This window comes from Diprion similis, chromosome 8 (genome assembly GCF_021155765.1).
Source record: "Diprion similis isolate iyDipSimi1 chromosome 8, iyDipSimi1.1, whole genome shotgun sequence".
NCBI classification, from domain to species: domain Eukaryota; kingdom Metazoa; phylum Arthropoda; class Insecta; order Hymenoptera; family Diprionidae; genus Diprion; species Diprion similis.
Window position 1 is genome coordinate 23,427,579 of NC_060112.1, and position 19,648 is coordinate 23,447,226.

A 19,648-nucleotide genomic window follows, 5' to 3' on the forward strand; every position below is an offset into this window, starting at 1 on the left:
AATTTTTCTTCGTATAGGTCAGTGAGGTCGTGAGATAACGGAGGGGGCCTATAACAGAGCATGGAAGAGGTTGGCGGGGGTTGGGAAAGGGGAGGTGGAGGTGGAGGTGGACGAAAAGGAAATGTATCGAGGGTGAAATGGGGTGACTTTGTCGGACGCCTTTCCTCGACATCCAGCGACCATTGTCTGGCCCTGTTACCGCCTTGACAAGGACAAGATTAATACCAGAAGGTGATGCCTGGGTCTTCATTCGCGCGCCTTGAGCCTCGAGCCTCAAGCCTCGAGGATCGAGCCTGAAACCTAATTTTTGGCGTTGCGGTTATTTCATTTTCACTACATATTATTCCTCACGCATGTAATACACGTTAGAATTTTTCAGATTAGAGAATTCTTTTTTTTATTACGTCTTACTTTAGCTAGAACAAGGTGTAAACGTTGATTTTTTCGGATCTATCAAAATCCTCTAAAAGTATGTAGGATTTTTAATTCAAGTTTACAAGAGCTGCTGTTTCGTTCCAATGACACCGGCATCGTAGGTACATGAAATATTATGTTGTTTGAAATTTGGAAAAAACAACCATTTTTTTTTTGTCACCTATTTTGCTGCTGGCACATGGTCTGACTATACATATATATATATAGGTATATAATTCGAGGGTAAAACGGCCGATATCGATTATCCGGCTGCAGGGCGATTCAATTTTCGAGAACAAACACTTTTATCCGTGAAGGTTCGAAGAACTCTTCCTCCACCACGAGTGCGTGGGACAAGGAAGGAGAGTGAGAAAGAGGGAGAGGGTGGCAGGGTGGGGGGGAGATGTGGAAAAGGAAAACTGACGGATGAATGGATGCCCGGAGGACAGATGGACCGAGGGTGCAAGTTTTCGGCTGAGGTAAAGAAGATATTGCGCTAAGGGGTACGTCACTCAGGATTTTCTATCGCCTCAACCCCCGAAAAGGAGACAGACGTTACGCGCCCTCTGTAATAATCATTTCCCAAAACTTTTACCCGTCCGCCTCTGATGTGTCAATCAACATTTTTAACCACGCACGCGAATCTGGTGGAGAAAAAAAAAAAAAAAAAAAATCACATATATTTCCCGACGAAGCGACGAAACGCTTATCTCTTTACACCCCCTTTGAGCGTCGTTGTGTTCAGTGGAATTTCGCCGTCTTTTCAGTCACCATTTAGAAGCCTCGTTTCCCAGGGACGAAGGGTAAGAAAAATCGAATAAATTATGTAGGGCTCCGATTTTCAATTATTTATTTATGCATTTATTTATTTGTTTTTTTCAATCATTTTATACAATCTATTATCAATTTTGATTTTGATTTATCTTTATAACCTCTGAACTTTTGATTTTTATAATTATACTCGTTCTGTTACTGTTATCCCAAAAGTTTAATTCGTTGCTTAATTCTTGTGGTTGTTTTGAAATTATTTGATGATTTGAATACAGCATCGATTTTACGTTTCAGGTGTTTGATTCCGACGTTGATAGTTGATATTATAATAACAGCTGTAAACAAGGTCGACTAATATTGACTCTTTTTAATCTATCTGCGATTTATATATATATATGATTGATGGAAAAATGAAACAGGTATTGAAAACTGTCACTACGAAGATTTTTCGAAGAAGTAAAGACAGAAAAAAACGATGAAATTGTGTTCTACAAAGTACAGTGGCATCCTGATTTTTTAAAACGGAAACGAGGATTATCGAATAACGGAAATCAACGAAATAGTAATTGGTTTTAGGATTGCAGTAATTTCAAAAATTTATAAAATAAATTTATAAAACCATCAACGATTAATCTTGGATCATAAAATTGGAGAAAAAATCTGAAAAATAATGAGATCAATTTGACTTATAGTATAAGAATAAGACTACTCAAGACTTGATTTATTGATTTAAAATATGACTGTCTTCTAATTCTTACCAAATTGCAGCCGCAGCTTTATTTTCCGTTTCGCTATTCATCAATCCTTTTTACCTGACGCAATAATTTTAATAACGTATGAAAAAAAAAAACGTCCAACGAGTCGAACGCAGTTCACGCCCCGATTCAGCAGCTTGTACCCAAATGAAATATCACTCGCTGCATATTTCAAAATCGATGAAAATTCCCCTCCAATTTTTCCCCGATCTCCATGGGCTCGCATAGAGTGCAGAATGGGTTGAACCTGGTGCAGCGCACCTCGATCAAACAGTCGTTTTTACGTAACACATTCGAGAAATAATGAAAATCCCTCGATATTGACTTCCGTTCATCCGCAATGAGCGCGTCGATTTCATTCTATGAAATATTCTTTGAATTACAAATCATTTTTTACACTCTTTGTACTTTTTCTCCTCTTCATTTTCCCTCCTATTTTCAATCCATATTTCACGAGCAGCAATTCTAATAGCGGTAAATAAATTTTAAATTGAATTTCACTATATTTCCAGTAAAAACTTCAATAACCGCATGTATACCACACTCATACGTAAATACGAACAGTATTTAGTTGGGGGGGGGGGGGGATGTGTGGCAACACGATGGATATTTCTAAATTGTTGCAGAAAAAACGGTGACGATATTCTCGGAACAAAATTTTACCGAGTGCGGATGATATTTTTCAGATTTTCTTTTTTGTTTTCATATCGTAATTTGAGCGCGATCGTGTTGAAAAAAAAGGACAGATCACTTTTCTGACTCTAAAAATAATTCCTGTAGAGCTGAAGCGTGATCTTTCCAAATAATTTCATATTTTCAAGAAAATATTTTGAAATTTCTGCGATTAAAATCGTAACTTAAGCTGCTGCATATTTTTTAAAAGTAAAAAACAAAAAAATGTAAATTATAGAAAAACAAGGAATTCAGGGTTTTGGAAAGAAAGAGGGAAAATCCCGCACATGGATTCCGGGTGGGTACGTAACGGTACTGAATTTCTTCTCGCGCATATAATGCAGCCACCGTGCGGCGGTAAAATGGGATAAAGAGTAGTTTGATCCGTTTACGGTCAGCCTTTAGACGGGCAAAGGAGTCCGCAGAGAGTTTCGGCGGAGCTGGAGTAGTAAAAGGAGGCGCGGGTAAGCCGCAGAGACTTCGCGTGGAGTCAACATCTAGGGAAATGGGGGGCCCCGCAGGAACAGGTGACCCGTGTCGGGTTCAAAGACGCGCCACTGCGAATCCTAAGCGACGTGCATTCGACCCCGGCAAAGGATCGAAGGAAACCCAGCCACCCCCACCCCTCCTGCCCAATCTACCGTAGAAACGTGGCTTTCCTTTGACGTACTACCAGTTATTTTCCACGCTCCAATCCTCGCCACTGCACCCCTTTTCTGGCTTACCTTTTCGCTGAATGGGAGATGAAGAGGACGGGAGAAGGGGAGGGGAACGGGGAAAAGAACAGCGGAAGTGGAGGATGGAGGAGAAGGAGGAAGTCGTCTTTCCTTTTAGCCAGTTACGCTCTCTTCTCTACGATTTTCGATCTTACTTTTATATATGTATTATATTATACGTATCTACCTTCTATATACGGTATATAAGGTGGGAAAAATATTTCTTAAACAGTCTGTACGATGAATTACTGATATTCTTTCAATGTGTTTATTTATATATGTTATAGGTAAATACGAAATGATCTTGTTTTGTATTTGCGAAAATTGAAGAATAACTCGAATTGTGAAGAAAAACTTGCAAAATGTCAACGTTTTGTTTTGACTCTTCAAAATCCTCAAAGTTCTACCAGATGTATTGGATTTCACTCTACGATGGTTCTTTTTATTCAGAAGACTACTACTTTATACTTGCAAATTTATATAGAACAAAATTACGTTATAATATCAATAAAGCTCCATAGATCGATGGAAAAAAATTATTTACTGCTTTATAGAAGTAACGAGATATTTTTTCGTATGAAATATAACATTTTCGAAGAATCGATCAACTAATGGTTCTTTTCTTTCCTGACTAATACAATTTGTCGTGTTTAACTTCTCCGTCTGATGGAAGCGAGTTTCCTTTTTCACGATCTTAATAAGGATTTTATTCCACTACCCTTTTCGTTTTTTTTCCTATTTTCTCTCCACCGATTCTTTTAGTTTCCACTTTCCCCTCTTCCTCCTTCACCTCCTTCCACTCTTTCTTTTTTCATGGTCGCGTCTATTACGATGCTGCGAAATAGCGCGAGGGGTGGGAAATCGAGTAAAAGGTGGCGACGGGAGACCGTCGGGGGTTGAGGTCCGGCCTTTAATCAGAAATCGCGTAATGAAGCGAAAAAATCAAGTTGCCCTTTATCGGGCGATCGAAGGGCGAGGAAAAGGGACGAGGGGCTGCCGCTGTACAAAAGCAGAGACGTACATACATAAATACCTACATACATATATACATGCATGTGCCTAAAGCGAGTGTAATTAACCATAAAAATAACGAGATTTTTGCGGTCTCGGATCTGACTCGACTGTTCGAATTCCAGGGCGCAGGGCGCAATCGATGGGCACACGTATATAAACTACCCTCTGAGCAACTCGTTGAGGAGGGTGAATACGCGCCACCATGCGGGTGGTTGTGAATGGCAGAAAATAGCGGGCAGGTAGAGCGATCAAGGGTGAAAGGGAGGGGTGAAAGTCGCCGGCTCTCCGCTCGACTGCCTCGTCAGATTTGTCTCATTAGAGTCGGCATAGTGTTCTTAGGGCTGGTTTAAGCTCTCGTTATCGAAGCTTTGTTCCCTGTTCTCTTATTTCTCTTATTTTTCCTCAACGGCTTCCTGGATTTTCCTGGCTATTCACTCGCGACCCTGAAATTTAACAATTGCCCACAATTGTACGTACACTGAGTGTTTTCCTCAAAATTTGTCGCTCAACGCCAGCCGATAGGCAACCGAAGTGACATTTTGAACATGCAGATTGCCTATCTGCTGGCGTTAAGTGCCGAGTTTCACAGAAATTTATATTTTTCCATCCCCCTTTCTATTGTTTCACCAATCGTCGGTGTTCTCTTTTTCCTTCAACTATCTGTCTTATGTTTAAATTTTTTTCTTGAATCGTGGTGTATTTTTTCCCCAAACCCATTCGACGGATTGATTTTATCCCGTTTGGAATACCTCGCGTTTCTCCCCTTCCCTCGCTCAGCATCGCAACAGGCCAGCAACCGCGGTTCTTTGTAACCTTATCATGTCTGAGTTCTTCGATCTTGAGTCAGCCTGCTGTTCCCCCGGCAAAACCCTCGCAATCAGTCTAATACCGGTACCCCAAAGCAGTTTGAAACGCCCCCTCAGCTTCGCCTGACGAGCTACTTATGCAAGTAACCGAAGTAAAGACCTTTATCGGTAATTATTACCAGTCGAGTGGGGGGGATCCATTCCCTTAATGCACACAGCGAGTACATTTTCCCTTGGAATTTATTATCATTATAACATTGTATCGAAATCGACGCCGTATAAATAGATTTGATGTATAGATGTATACAGAAGAAGTAGAAGAAGAAATTTCGCAAACTTTGGCAAACAGTTAGAATGTTAGATATTTATTCAAGAATTACGCCGAAGATAGTTTGAAGTTTTTCTTTTCATAAAGAGTTTATATCAAATACATTTAACCGAAAATATATCGGGTTGTTTCGTGTAAATGTTCCTAGGTTGAATCCGCCTGCATTTATACAATTGAAAATACATCTTACCGATCGACATTTGTGTAATTATTCATGATTCACTGAATTCTAACTCTTTCCATAGTGGACTATAAAAACAAATGTCAATCAGTAATGTGTACCGTGAATTGCATAAATGCAGGCGGATTTCGATTTGTGACGGCGCGGCATCGAGGCGAGACGAGACGAGAAATTGACGTTTCCCGTCTCAGCTCGATACTCAACGAGAGTCTTGAGAATTTCGAGAAATTTCGCAGGCCTGGAGAGTCAAGAAAAAAATTGGGAATCAAAATTAGATATTAAGAGAACTTGGATACTTATTTATTAGGCATACGCACGCACACACACACTGTATATATGTATATATTACCCTATACAAATTCACGAGTTTCTGGAGAAAGAGGATTGGAATGGCATAAGAAAAACAATATTATTTCGGGTATGGACACTATTATTTCACTGATAAAGCATTCGTTGATTCGGCAAAAAATAGGCTCGCTAGAGAATTTCATTCCGCATCTTTTTCCCAAATAAAGTATATTGATAATCTTTATAGTTTGTAAAATTTTCAAAGAAGAAGCTGTTGTTGAGGGAACAAAAATTTAATGCTTTTTTCACTTCAACTCGTCATAACTTTTTTCAATATTCATATTTCTTCTTGAAACTTGCACAAGATGAACTCGAATGTATTCCGCGTCTTTCAAGCCCAATTACAATCCTCAATATGAAATACAAACAATATGGCAATTTTTTTTTTTTTCAATTTTCTTAAAATCTCCTGCCGATGTTTTCAATTAAAAAAGTTGTGTTGCGAAAGTTTGAGTTTTCATTTTTCAATTATACCATAATTTTTACAATGCTTTGAACAAGTTTTGTGGAAATTTTTACCTCCTTAGCTTTTATTGTTTAAGAACATTGTTGATTTTTTCTACAAGCGCATGTCGCGGTCGCTTCTGCGCTGCGCGATATTCACATTCTCAAACGGTTGAACCGAATCGAAGAAACATGTAGGTATTTACGTTTAGTGTCACAAACTGGAAACGTGACTGCAACTAAAATTACCACATTTTACCACCACGCAAGGCCGAACGGCGAAACGGTTGAACGCTCGGCCAGCCAATCGTGCGAGCATCTTTTATTTACGAAATTATTGTAATTCCCAATTCCTGTCTAACCACATCAATTTTACCTGAAAACAGTGGCACGATGGCTCATTTGACTCCTCGTTCTTTCAATAACTGCGCAAATTATATCAGCCATGCAGTTTTTGGCCCCTGCAGAAATGTAGGAATAATAACACGTGTAAAAAAAACATACACATTTGTGCCCTGCATATGTATATATATGTGGATGTGGGCATAGATTTTCGAATGTTTAAAACTTCTCAAGATTCTCGACGAGACTCGAGACAAGACGAGATGAGAAATTTCTCGTCCCGATGGCATCACTAATTTTGATGAATTGTATGGCAAATTGCATAGATACAGGCGGGTTTACACTATTCATCTCTATTAATTACTCATATTTATACTCTATTCTTTCAATGAAATTGGTCAATGTTGAACAACCGATATCGTAGAAACCTTGATAGATAAAAGTTTGAAAGAAATCTGGATTATTTATTTGATCAAAAATAATTTACTCCAAAATAATCAAAAACATTGGAGAACGGGTGAAACGTGACACGTAAAGTGGGCAAAAATATTTCACAAGAACTGAAATGAAATAAATCATTCCAAGATGTGTAAAGTCGTTGTTTTTTTCCAGCGAGTTCACCGGAGCCACGGCAATGTCCTTACCTCGGTAAGTTCACGGTTACGGGGATGAATCGAAACCAGAGAAACACGCGGGAGAATCGGCGGATCCACGAAGTTCACAGGGACAAGGAGAAGGTGCGGCATGCCCAGGAGAAGACGTTCGAGGTAGAGGCGAGGCGGGCGAACAATGATTATCTTGTGCACGAACGGCGGGGCCGGAAAACGCGGTCCAACAGGGGGGTGGGCCGCTCGCTCCGGGCCCCGCGAGGCGCCGAGGGGCCTGAGGACCTCCTCGAGGGTGCCGAGGACTTCACGAGGCGGCAGCGCCGGTTTTGGGGCCCACGAAGCGAGGAGGGGGGCGACGGGAAGCCGGACTTCGTTCAGTCCCACGTCGACTACTTCGGGGACTACGACACCGCCTCGCGACCGACGAAGCGCAGCGGTCCCATCGACCTCGCCGACGCCATCAGGCGCCGACGGGCCTTGCGGCCCGACGCCGAGCGTGACTCCTCGGACAAGAGGGAGAAACGCGAGGAGGAAGAATCGGGGTGTGTTTCCGAAGTCACCACCCTCACCGTTGGATGCTCGACCGCCGACAGGATGGAGTTTCAGGGCGATTGTGCCGACGACGATACCGTCACTGGTGGGTTCTCCCGCTCTTTATCAAATTTCAAACGGCGTTTTGCTTTTTGACTTTTTTCAATGAAATTCTTATCAATTTATCTCAAAGCTCTAGAATCAATTGTTTCAGTCTCAAGTATCTGCAGCAATTGATCCTACGATGTTCTAGTTGTGTTGTTTGTGACTCTGATGTACCAACTATACAGTGCTCAGAAAGAGAATCTTAGAAATTACCTTGTAGAAAAAAAATTGGAAAAAATTCTATGGCTGGGCCCAAAATTCGGACGATTTTTAAGTCCCGTTTGGGGCATGAGAGTTAGCGCGTTAAATACGACTACCAACGATCGTGTAAATTGTTAAACAGCTTATTCCTGCCACGGACGTTGGTTCGACACGGAGGGCACGCAATTCGTAATTGCGACTCCTCTGGCAACGAGGAGGACGGCATGGTCTAACGACAACAACAGACCGCAGCCATTCCGCAACAGCAGAAGACTCTGTTTCATGTACCGTGAAAGCGGCGGTGTGGTCAGTTTGACCGCCAGTCCGGTCGCTTGTCAACGAGGTGTACCACCGCCGCCTCCAATGTTGGCTTTCAACGCGACGAGCATAGGTGAGCATCGTGTGTGTTTTGGCTAATTTTTAACCCAATTCGGTTTAAACGTTGGCCTCTCAACAAGAGAATGATAAAAAATAATCGATTTTCGATCAAATCGATTATTTTTTAAACTAGATTACTTTTCTTCTCAACCGGTTTTGGTTTTTTACTCCCATGAACGACGCAATGGAATATCAATTGTTATCATTGTCTTACTCACTTAATGCCTGTTCCATATAATAAGTGAAAGATAAATGAATATTTTAATCAGAAATTGAAAAATATTCTTTATACAGCTAGAAATTATCAAAAAAAAAAATTTCTGTTATTAAGGCTACATACTGAAATTTACGAAGATTTGGTTTCAAATGCACCCTTTACAAAAAAATACGAAATGATCGATTAATCGATGAATTTCTACCCGTTCAATCGAGTCGTGTCCACTTTTTTTTTAGACTCGATTAAAGTAGTCATCGCTACGCTTTGGGGTAGATACACTATATTTGGCCATCCTAGTACCATGAGTGATCATCTATTAATCCATTTGTGGCCACATCAACTGCAAAAAAATAAGAACATGACCAAAAATAGTACAAAACTATATTGAATCAGCTTCGATCATTGTTAAAATTTTATTAAAAACAGTTAATTATCAAAGAGTTCCGTTCGATATTATTTTCAAAGTAGGTTTGTCTAATGGATTTAATAATTGGACAGATTTATAGCGCTAGAAACAAGTCAAATATTATACAAAGATGGTCAAAAATGGCGTAACCGCCACGAACAATGCTTCTACTATAGATACTATTAATTTCCGTTCAAAGAAATCTGCGAAAAGAAAAATTGAGAGTTTCGTTTAAGACGAAGCTTGATATCATGAATTCTGTACAAACACTAAAAGATTATACATTATACACTCTATTTGTATATTATTACAATATGTACACACGATAAATATAATATACGTCAACATGAAAGTGAAAGATATTTGCTTGAATCAGGGCGTTTCATTAGACCATTACAAGTTTCAATTTACAATTTGGAGGGGGAAATTTTATTTCACTTATAATTCGGGATTCACGGCGGAATTTCCTAAAGCAATGATTGCTTTTGAGATATGCAAACATCAATTTCGTGTAAGATAAATTAATTTTCATTTGCCCGATTCACCGTTTATATACATACATACATACATTATATATATATATATATATATACATAAAATATGTATATATACGTTATGCTTTTGCTGGCACGTCTTACGTAAAGAGTCTCGATGGCCTCTCGAGTCGAGAAAGTCAATTTCCCGTCTTCCGCGTTCAACGCTCCTCAATTTAGGACATTCGCGTTTACTTATTTCTTTCCATTTCCAGGCCAATGCGTGGAGGACAACGTCGCACCGACGGTGAGAACTTCGGGGATAACGATTAGCTTGGCGATAACGATTATCGCGATCTTCAGGTGATTCTGAGTGTGTGTAAAAAAGAAAACTAAGGATATGGAGAAACAACTCGACGGACGAGAGAGACACGCGAATACCGTGTCTCGATGTATAATAATTCATGTAAAAAGCTACACTTCCGAGACTTCGATAAGTTTAATGAAAAAAAAAGAAAATAAAAAAAATCCACACACACACACACTTGCATATACCCAGACGCAAAAAACAAACAATGACATATATATGTATACATGTTACTATTATTATTATCATTATTATTACTATATATTATTATATTATATGCGAGAGAGAAAAATATTGGAGGATTGAGAATTTGACCAATCGGAATGTAGCTGTTAGCGCCTGCGTATCGTTGAGCCGATTATTCGGCGTGTCCGTGTAACAATGAGTGAATTTACAATGAAAGTAATTGTTAATTAAAAAATCTTCGCAGACTTGCGAAAATTTCATGCCAAATCGTCGCACGCGGCATTCCGGATTCCGTTCAACGAAACGGGAATAGGTTTTTTACCGATAGGTGTTAGGGATTATAGATAGAATATGTAATCGGGGTTAATTATGTAAGAACATAGCTGCGAGTGAGTGATGGGATATAAAAATAATTCTGTAAAGGGCTATGGTTAGACCATATCATGGTGCGATTGAGACGTTGAGACGTAACGGTGATGGGAAAATTTTTTAATACCAGCGATATAAGTGTAAAATGTGAATGAAAGAAAAGAAAAATAAAAATAAATAACAGTAATAATTAAAATAGCACTACGTATTGAGATTAAAATACTCGATCGGAATCTATAGGTATTATTATATATAAAAATATATAATATATTATACGAAAAGCCCAAAAAATTAACGAATGTCTGTATAGAGTATAGGTATATATGATAATCAGTTGAGAAGCTGGTGATTGAAGGGAAAAAAGTTGAATAAAACTTAGAAAATAAAGGATCACGAGAGCAAACTAGAATTTAAGAATTCGTAATTACATGTAAGAGAGTGAGGATATTAATTTCTTATCTAACGAAGTAATTTTAACGAAGGATCAAAGAAATAGTAAGTTTAATAATGAAGGAACGAGAGAAAAAAAAAAAAAAAAAAAAGGATAAACAAATCTGTAATATAATATTCATCGATGAAAACTATGTACCGCCGTGCAAATTATCCGTAAATAAACAAACTCGGGATAAAAGAAGGAGAAGTATAAGAAAAAAAAAAAATATACTTGCATAAGGTAATCAAGTGATCAGTGATTAAACGCAATACAACCATGTACCTATATATATGTATATATATGTATATATATGTATATATATATATATATATATATATATATATATATATATATATATATATATACACCGTGGTAATGAAATTACTTCAAGGAATAATTTTTTCGATAGTGAAAAATAGCGGGGTGAGTAAAAATATGAAAAATCGTTAAAAAAAAAAAAAAAAACCAACAATAATAATAATAACAACAACTACAACAATTATAAAACTAACGAAGAAAAATTCAAAAACGTAGAAAATGAAGTCTTCGATCGATCGATTTGTATAATGTAAATTGCTATAACTGTGATTATCTGTTGCGGAGAAAATGCTGCAAGAAATTTATTAGTACGTAAATATTAATAATAATAATAATAATAATAATAATAATAATAATAATAATAATAATAATAATAATAATAATGATAGTAGGAGTAATGTTTATTTCTGACGCGCTTCGAAAACAAATTTGAGATTGCAAAAATTAGTGGTCTTTAAATTTAGCACAAGCACAGAAAAAGAATGATAAAACAAATCGACAAGACGTTATTTATTGTTATTTTATAACCGTACGTTGAACCCCCATCGTGAATTCATTAGACAGTCAGATTTCGTGTAATATATTTCTACTTGGAGGATCGTAGTTGTAAGTTACGTATTACAAGTATAGGTATTGGTATTTTATATCATTCAAATCTCGAATTGCCTGATCTCGGAAAATCATTAGGAAGCTCGATTCAATTGGCTCCTAAATTTGGATAAATTTTTAGACAAATCAGACCTCATGCCAAGTTCAAATCCTAGAATCAATACATACATAGAAGAGAACAGAAAAAAAAAAAAAAAAAAAAATGACCAAAACCAACAGAATCTGTTGTTATAACCATGAATTGATTCCTTTCGAAGATTATAAAAATAATAAACTAATCTGCTGAGTTTCAGGAAAAAAATTTTTGCTACCAATTTCAACCGTGTACCAATTCGACTAAATAATATTGCAATACACAGACGCTATCGGATATGTCAGAAATTTTTTTACCACTCGATTATCTCCTAATTAACACGCAATCTTCACTCAAGTAAGCAATAAGCAATATATGTATATGTATATATATATATATATATATATATATATATATATATATATATTATAATTATATTATTACATTGTACATTATAAAGTGAAATGCATAAGTGATACGGTGTGCAAGTGTGTAAAAACCGTTTTACGTTGTGTTCACGTAATATACTAAGAAAATATGATTAATTATTGGAAAAAAATATGATTTACATTATTGATTAGAAAAATTATTGTCGATGCGAGAATGGGAACATTATTGTAACTTATACAGAGTCTATATTATGATTATTATTATTATTATCATCATCATCATCATCATCGTTACTTTTTATTATTATCGTTGTACAATTCGTCATATATACTTGCAAATAACCGTTGAATTTTTATTTATTTGTATGAGTGGGTGTGTGCGTTAGCGGGGGGGAGGGGTTCCCGCGTACAAGAAGTACAGTGGGAAGAAAAAAAAAACACACAAGATTACCACTAGAATTCACTTCAGAAATTCGAAAAAATGATTTTCGGTGAAATAATTAATTTGAGTCAACTCGTACTGATCAGATCTGGAATTTGTCTGAATTCGAATACCGCTCGCGGTATCTTTCAAACAGAGAATCAGAGCGAACTAACCCCTCATGCATACGTATATCTTATACACTTACAAACATACATAAATATATATATATATATATATATACATATATATATCACATTCATCGTACCAATATAATCGAATTCGAAACTGTTAACTTTCTATTAGCATTCCATTCGTTCCGAACAAGAGTGGAATTCCGAAATTTATCCGTAACAACACACACACACATATATATATATATATATATACACACGAGGTATAACAAAGTTGAAAATCAATGTTTATCGAGGATGTCCGACTGTATTTATATATATATATATATATATGTTTGTGTGTGTGTATAAAATATATAATACATCCGGCAAACGTAAATGGAAATTGTGGAATAGCGGCGGCCTTTTCCTCGATACTGCAGCTCAGGGAAGAAAAAAGGAGAAGGTAAAATGGGGGCGAAAGGGGAAAAAGCGTTTCAACATCATCACAAACCGGAGGATCAAATCCCTGGCGGGCGGCGGTCAATTATCGCAGTTTTCAAATTTTTACCGCCTTTTCTCACCTCCGCGGCTTTTTCCACCCCGTTTTTTGATTGCCGCTTCGTTTGCACTGACGGGAATTTTTCACAAATTGGTAATAAAGTTTGATCCCTCTAATGCCGCGCGGTTGCCGACCGAGGCTCGCGTATCTAATTCTCGCGCAAACGTTCGACTGTGTAAAAAAGGGGTCGGCAAAAATTTAAATTTAGATATAACGGTGCAATATACATAGAAAAACGTATCTCTCACCTTTTCGATACTTTTTTGCTTTTTTATATTTTCTCTTTTTTTTCTTTTCCGGTTTCTTTTTCTTGTTTTTTCTTCATCGTTTTTCGTTTCACTTGTACACGTCGAACAACTTTTTTTTTTTTTATGCATAACAGCCTGCGTTAACACATCTCGACAAATCATTTATTTCTTTTCTCACGTCGATTTTTTTTTTTTTTTTTTTTTTTTTTACCATTATTTCCTTTTTCCTTGCTTCTTTTTCTACTTTTTTTTTCTTCCTGCCTCTTTTATCCGGGAAGGTGTATATCGAAGATGAAAGTTGTTGAATATCGTTAAATACTGCAAAATTTAAGATGTCTTCTTACGTTCTTTTTATATCCCATTTCAATCTTAATTTCTTTATATTCTGTTCCTTTTTTTTTTTTTTTTTTTCATAATCCACAGTCACGCTTTCTACAAATATATATATATATATATTATTTATTCTATACACGCTCGTGTGCATATGTGTATAATGCGAGAAACAATTGGAAAGAACTAGAATGAAAGAAATACATTGAAGAAATTTTCTATCCTGCACGTATTAGCCAAGTTATTCATAATTTCTTATCAGTCGATTTTATTCTTACACGTTATTTTTACATATGCATTGTACGTATATTTCTTACGCACAAATTATATACATATATATATATATATATATATACATATATATATATGTGTATATATACATATATATATATGTGTATTACAGATAGACGATGTGAATTTTAGACTGTATCTAAATATATATTATAAATATATACATGTATAAAGAGTATGTAATATAAGCGTAGCATTATATAGCTGTATAATATAAGATACGTAAGTTATATACCTAGACAGATGTAAGTGATTAAGGCTTAACTTTAATCTGTATAATTGAGATCGTAACGTAAGGTGATAAGCTCATTGTGACAGCAATCAGACGGAGCCTCGTGATCGGTTGCTAATTTTATAAAATCGTGAACGACGTGAGAAGATCGGGCTGCATTTCAAAGATGCTCTTTAAATCTGGGTACAAAAATCATAAATTACAATCAAAGTAGGAGGGGGGGATTAAACAAGAATTCTCGAATTTATCTTCTGTGTCAGATTTGGAAGAAAAAAAAGTGAAGAAATTTGTTTTGTGTATCAATTTTAGCTTCGTTTCATTTTGAACCAAGAGAAGAAAAAAATAAATTAAAATAAAACCTAATAAAAACGAATGAATAAATAAATCGTAAAAACTACCAGAACGTAAACAACAATCATTTCAGAGGTACAATCATAAAATAGCAACGCGATCAATCGATAATTTATCACTTTATTCAACATCGGTAGGGTGTGAAAATTTTTTTTTTATTTTTCTTCTTCTAATAAACTTAATAAAATCATGCTGCAATCACCAACTGTATTTATGAAAATAATAATAATAATAATCATAGTAGAATCATAGAACTTACATGCACACGCATTTGCATTGGTATGTATATATATATAAACATAAATATGTATTCGCATACACATAGAAATTGATCACGGGGCTATAAACGATTTACGAATAACGCGAAATGTGCTGGTATGTAATAATATACATATACGTATGTATATACATACATATTGTATAGATGAATTAATAATCGTGAACTATACATATATGACACTTCCATGATGATGTAACAAGTCGTAGTTCATGTGTGTACATACATAGGATATACATATATACATTGATAAATTGAATAGCGCTCAAGAGGCATATTACGATAAAAAATATTTAAATGAAAATTTTTCCTCGTTCAGGAAAGGCGTGGAGGATGGTAAGGAAAGAAAAAAGAAAACACAATCGATTGATATTCGTGTATTATAAATTATTCAGAGAATCGATACTAATTTGCCTACACACCTGAGCGAACCATATACATATAGATACATACGTGATAGGGTGGTTTTTTTTTTTTTTTTTTTTTATGGTGTCGACGAATTCCCCCCCCTCGCGCAAATTGACTTCAAATAGCTAAAAAACAATTGTCTAATTTTTTCACATTCTAATTACCTTAAGTCTATGACAGACTGCAGTTTTGTGATCGAAGTTTCTTACGGAAATAACGTGGGAAAATTTTTTTATTCTTTTATTCTTACTAAGCAATTATTTTTGAATTATTTGAAGTTGATTTTGGGGGGTACGGAAAAAGAGCGGTAAAAATTCGTCAACACCCTAAATAAGCTACCCTCATACGTATATATATATATATACATACAAGCGTCGATTAGAAATTGATCGAATTTCGATTCGAGGTACCGACATTTAAATTTATAAACCAATAAACACATAATACATAACAATATAATAAAAATAATAATAATAATAATAATAATAATAATAATAATAGTAATAACTAGAATGATAATAATGATAATAACGATTTCTCGGTGGATAAAGACATCAAGAATTTTAGCTATATTATCATAGGTTCGGGTATAATAATTGAGGCTTGGTTCGTCCTATAAATACAGACAAATATGATTGTAGCATAAAATTTGTTAATTATATTAATAGACTACTGTTAATACGATACGTGAAAAAGGCGTGACAGAAACAACTTCTTATCTTATTGTTGTCCTTTTTTCTCATTTTTTTCTGTTTTTTTTTTTTTTTTTTTTTTGTTTTTTTGATTTTTTTTTGTCAATTATTATAATATGTATACATGAGTTTGTCAAGCATCATCACACGCGTCGTTACAAGCCCCTTTGTACAGGTACATTATTCGTATATTATACTATACGTGTGCGATTGAACCCAATTGTATTATTCTGAGGTAAAAAAAAAAAAAAAGAAAAACTAATATTAATATTAATAATAATAAAAGTAATAACAATAATAACAATAATAAAAATGATAACGATAACAACATAGTAATAATAGTGTATAACGATTAATACTAATGAATAATAAAAAATAATAATAATAATAATAATAATAATGATATTATTAACAATAACAATAATAATAATAATAGTAATGCAGTAATAATTATAAACAATTTTTGGTATGTACATCTATATATATATATATATATACATATATATTATAATGAAGAATATGTAAATCAAGTGAACTCACATTAATATTAAACATATAAATAATTGTTGACTGAAAAGAAGTATAAGGGAAAGACGAAGAAGAGGAAAAAAAAAAAGTAATACGAAGAAAGCAACAGAGAAAACAAAAAGAAAAAAAAAAAAAAACAATTCAAGGAAACTCATCAATTATAATATTGTATAACGTGATGCGGAACGAGCGGAAAGAGAAGATGGAAAATTTTTAAAAATAATTGAATAAAAAACAAAAAAAAACAAACATGTCTAGAAGTAAGATAGAAAGAATGAAAAGGAATGATATTATAGGTATAGTGGAAAGAGAAAGATTAAATACGTATATATAGAAGGAACGAGTGGAAAAAAAAAAACGAAAACAAAAACAAAAAAAAAAACAACAATTGATTTTGAATAAGAAAATTATGTGTGTAAAAGCTACCTGTGCCTTGTAACAAACTATATATATATATATATATACATAAACTCTAACGGTAACCTATTAATTTTATCGATGTGAATGAATTTTTTTCCAAACTCTGCGTATATTTTGTTTAAAAACCTTATCCTGCCCCCCCCCCCCCTCCCCCCCTTCCCGTCATCGTTTGGCCATGAAAATTTCGAAAATTAAACATCTTACACATATAGGCGTGATATAATTTTACACGTGTAAAATATATTTGAATGACAATTTGCCAAGGTTTCGAAACTGTACAAATTGTTTGGTAGAAAGCAATTATGCAGCAATTAATAATTATGGATAGATGTAACAAATAACAACGCGTATGAGAACGCGAAGTTCAATTACAGTGGAATAACGTTTTTAATACGCGTTGCATGTTTATGTAATAACGACTGCAATAAAATGCATTGTCACTATCCGTGTGACCCGATATCCAAGGAAAAATTCAAGGGACTTGGTTGTGTCTTGAGTCAGGAAGAACATTAGGGTATGATAACGTGCGGCTTTTTACTTGGAAGAAAGATAAAGAAAAATTGATTAGAAGAAATGAAAAACAAAATTTCCGTGGTCGTGATCGTGACGTTGATCTACACGATCTGTTATCACGGACTGCAATACGTACAGCTGTAAGGTATACGTAGTAAGTGTAATTAATCTATCAATGCCGAACGGATTGACCAATTAAAATCGTTACACTTGTCACGTCAAACCGTGTCTGCAGATTTAGATAATTGAAATCCGGGTGGATTTAGCGCAGCATGTAACGAATGCTTTGGTGATGAAATTAAAAAACACACAGAAACAAGCTAACAAAAATGATAAGAACTAAGGAGGAAAGAATTTAGTCTGCGATAGTGTGGAAACGACCAGAATTATTTATCTAACATATCCCTTTTACAGGAACGTATATTACAGTGAACGAAATGTGATCTAAAAGATCATTTTGATGAATTTTAGGAGTTTGGTAAAATTTTTCAGCGAGATGTCTCACGATTAGATTGTGATAAACTTCTAAATTATATATCAAAAACGTGTCTATAACGAAAGTTTCTACCGGAAGAAAAAGGAAGCGGATGATCTAGACTGTGTATCTAACTGTACTGACTAAATTCAAGTCATTGAACACGGATTACACATCGAATATAGTTCGAGTTCCAACAATTATTTTGTTACGGTAATAAATAACGCGATTATACTTACGAGCCGTTTGATCGGATCTTATCGATCATATAACGTAGTATTTGGTGTTAAACGACGCGACTCGCAGGTTTACGATAGATACGCCTAAATTCCCACGTGTATACAATATAATATAATAATATATAACAATAAGGTATAATGTACAGACAGATAATATTAGCCTGATTAAATCGCGGTGAAATGACCGCGAGCTTGCAGCGGAAACTCGAATTACCGCAGGAACGATCAACTTTTTTTATCTTACACTTTACCGAGTTCGAATTACACCTAAAGAAGTCTCGGGAAAGATTCTTTCTCGTAAAATATTAAAGTGAATCTAATGCCGAAGGAATCTCCGCGGAATGTCGCCGGAAATTTAAACGATATTTCAAAATAAGGCTTCGCGGAAAACCTTTTCGTTATTTCATTTAATGATTGTAAAAGAGCAATATTCCCTTGGAAATCAAATTAATGAAGTCTTTAGTAACTTTCGGATTAGATGGAGTAACAGGAAACCGCCAAGAATCACTTAGAACGTTGGAAAATTCATGAAAATTCATTAAAATCACTCGGTGAACCGAAAATCTATGAAAGCACACGTCACGACTGATATTGATAGAGCTTTAACAGCAAGTTGAAACCATTTTCTGCGTTCACCGCTTACTTTCAGGGATTTCCTTGATTTCCACTCATTTCCAATGATTTCAGTGACTAATATTTCAAGGAATATTTCAGTCGCAATCAAGTTTCTGCGGTTTACTCCGCGATATAATCCTCAAATGAATATATGGCCCCTCAAGAAAGCTCAAATTTCTTTTTTTCATCGGCACTAGCCACACTTCAAAATATCAGCCATCAGTAAATAAAGTCTCCCGTATATTTTCTCAACAATTAAGGGGTGAAAAGATCAATCCTTGAAGTCAACCAGACTTGGGTTCCAACAATTTCACTCTGGCAAAACCGCACCACAGTTGCAATGCGTCTTGGTAAGTAACTTTAATTCCTACTGCAGCCTGCAAGTACTTTACATAAATGTATATACATATTATATTAAATTATATGTGTATGTGATATTCATTGATGAAGCTCATTGTACTGCGGATAAATTATCACGT

At 35.3% G+C, this 19,648-nt stretch overlaps 1 protein-coding gene and 1 long non-coding RNA gene across 4 annotated transcripts in view; one reads left to right on the top strand and one right to left on the bottom strand.

Annotated features, from left to right (window-relative positions):
- Positions 1-10,248, top strand: part of LOC124410042 — a 141,629-nt gene extending 131,381 nt beyond the window's left edge. For both annotated transcript variants that reach the window (XM_046888157.1, XM_046888156.1), the window contains exons 9-11: positions 7,404-8,036; positions 8,379-8,627; positions 9,986-10,248. In XM_046888157.1, the coding sequence (XP_046744113.1) occupies positions 7,404-8,036; positions 8,379-8,627; positions 9,986-10,077 (974 nt within the window). In that variant the 3' untranslated portion in view covers positions 10,078-10,248. The remainder of the gene's footprint in view (positions 1-7,403; positions 8,037-8,378; positions 8,628-9,985) is intronic.
- A 282-nt stretch (positions 10,249-10,530) lies between these two features.
- LOC124410054 lies at positions 10,531-14,500 on the bottom strand. Of its 2 annotated transcripts, none has more exons than XR_006929565.1 (2): positions 14,461-14,500; positions 10,531-10,646 (listed from the first exon to the last, which is right to left on the bottom strand). It is a non-coding gene; the product is annotated as an uncharacterized LOC124410054 (long non-coding RNA). The 2 variants fall into 2 exon arrangements; XR_006929566.1 differs by lacking the exon at positions 14,461-14,500 and adding an exon at positions 11,348-11,363.
- Between the last annotated feature and the right edge of the window lie 5,148 nt (positions 14,501-19,648).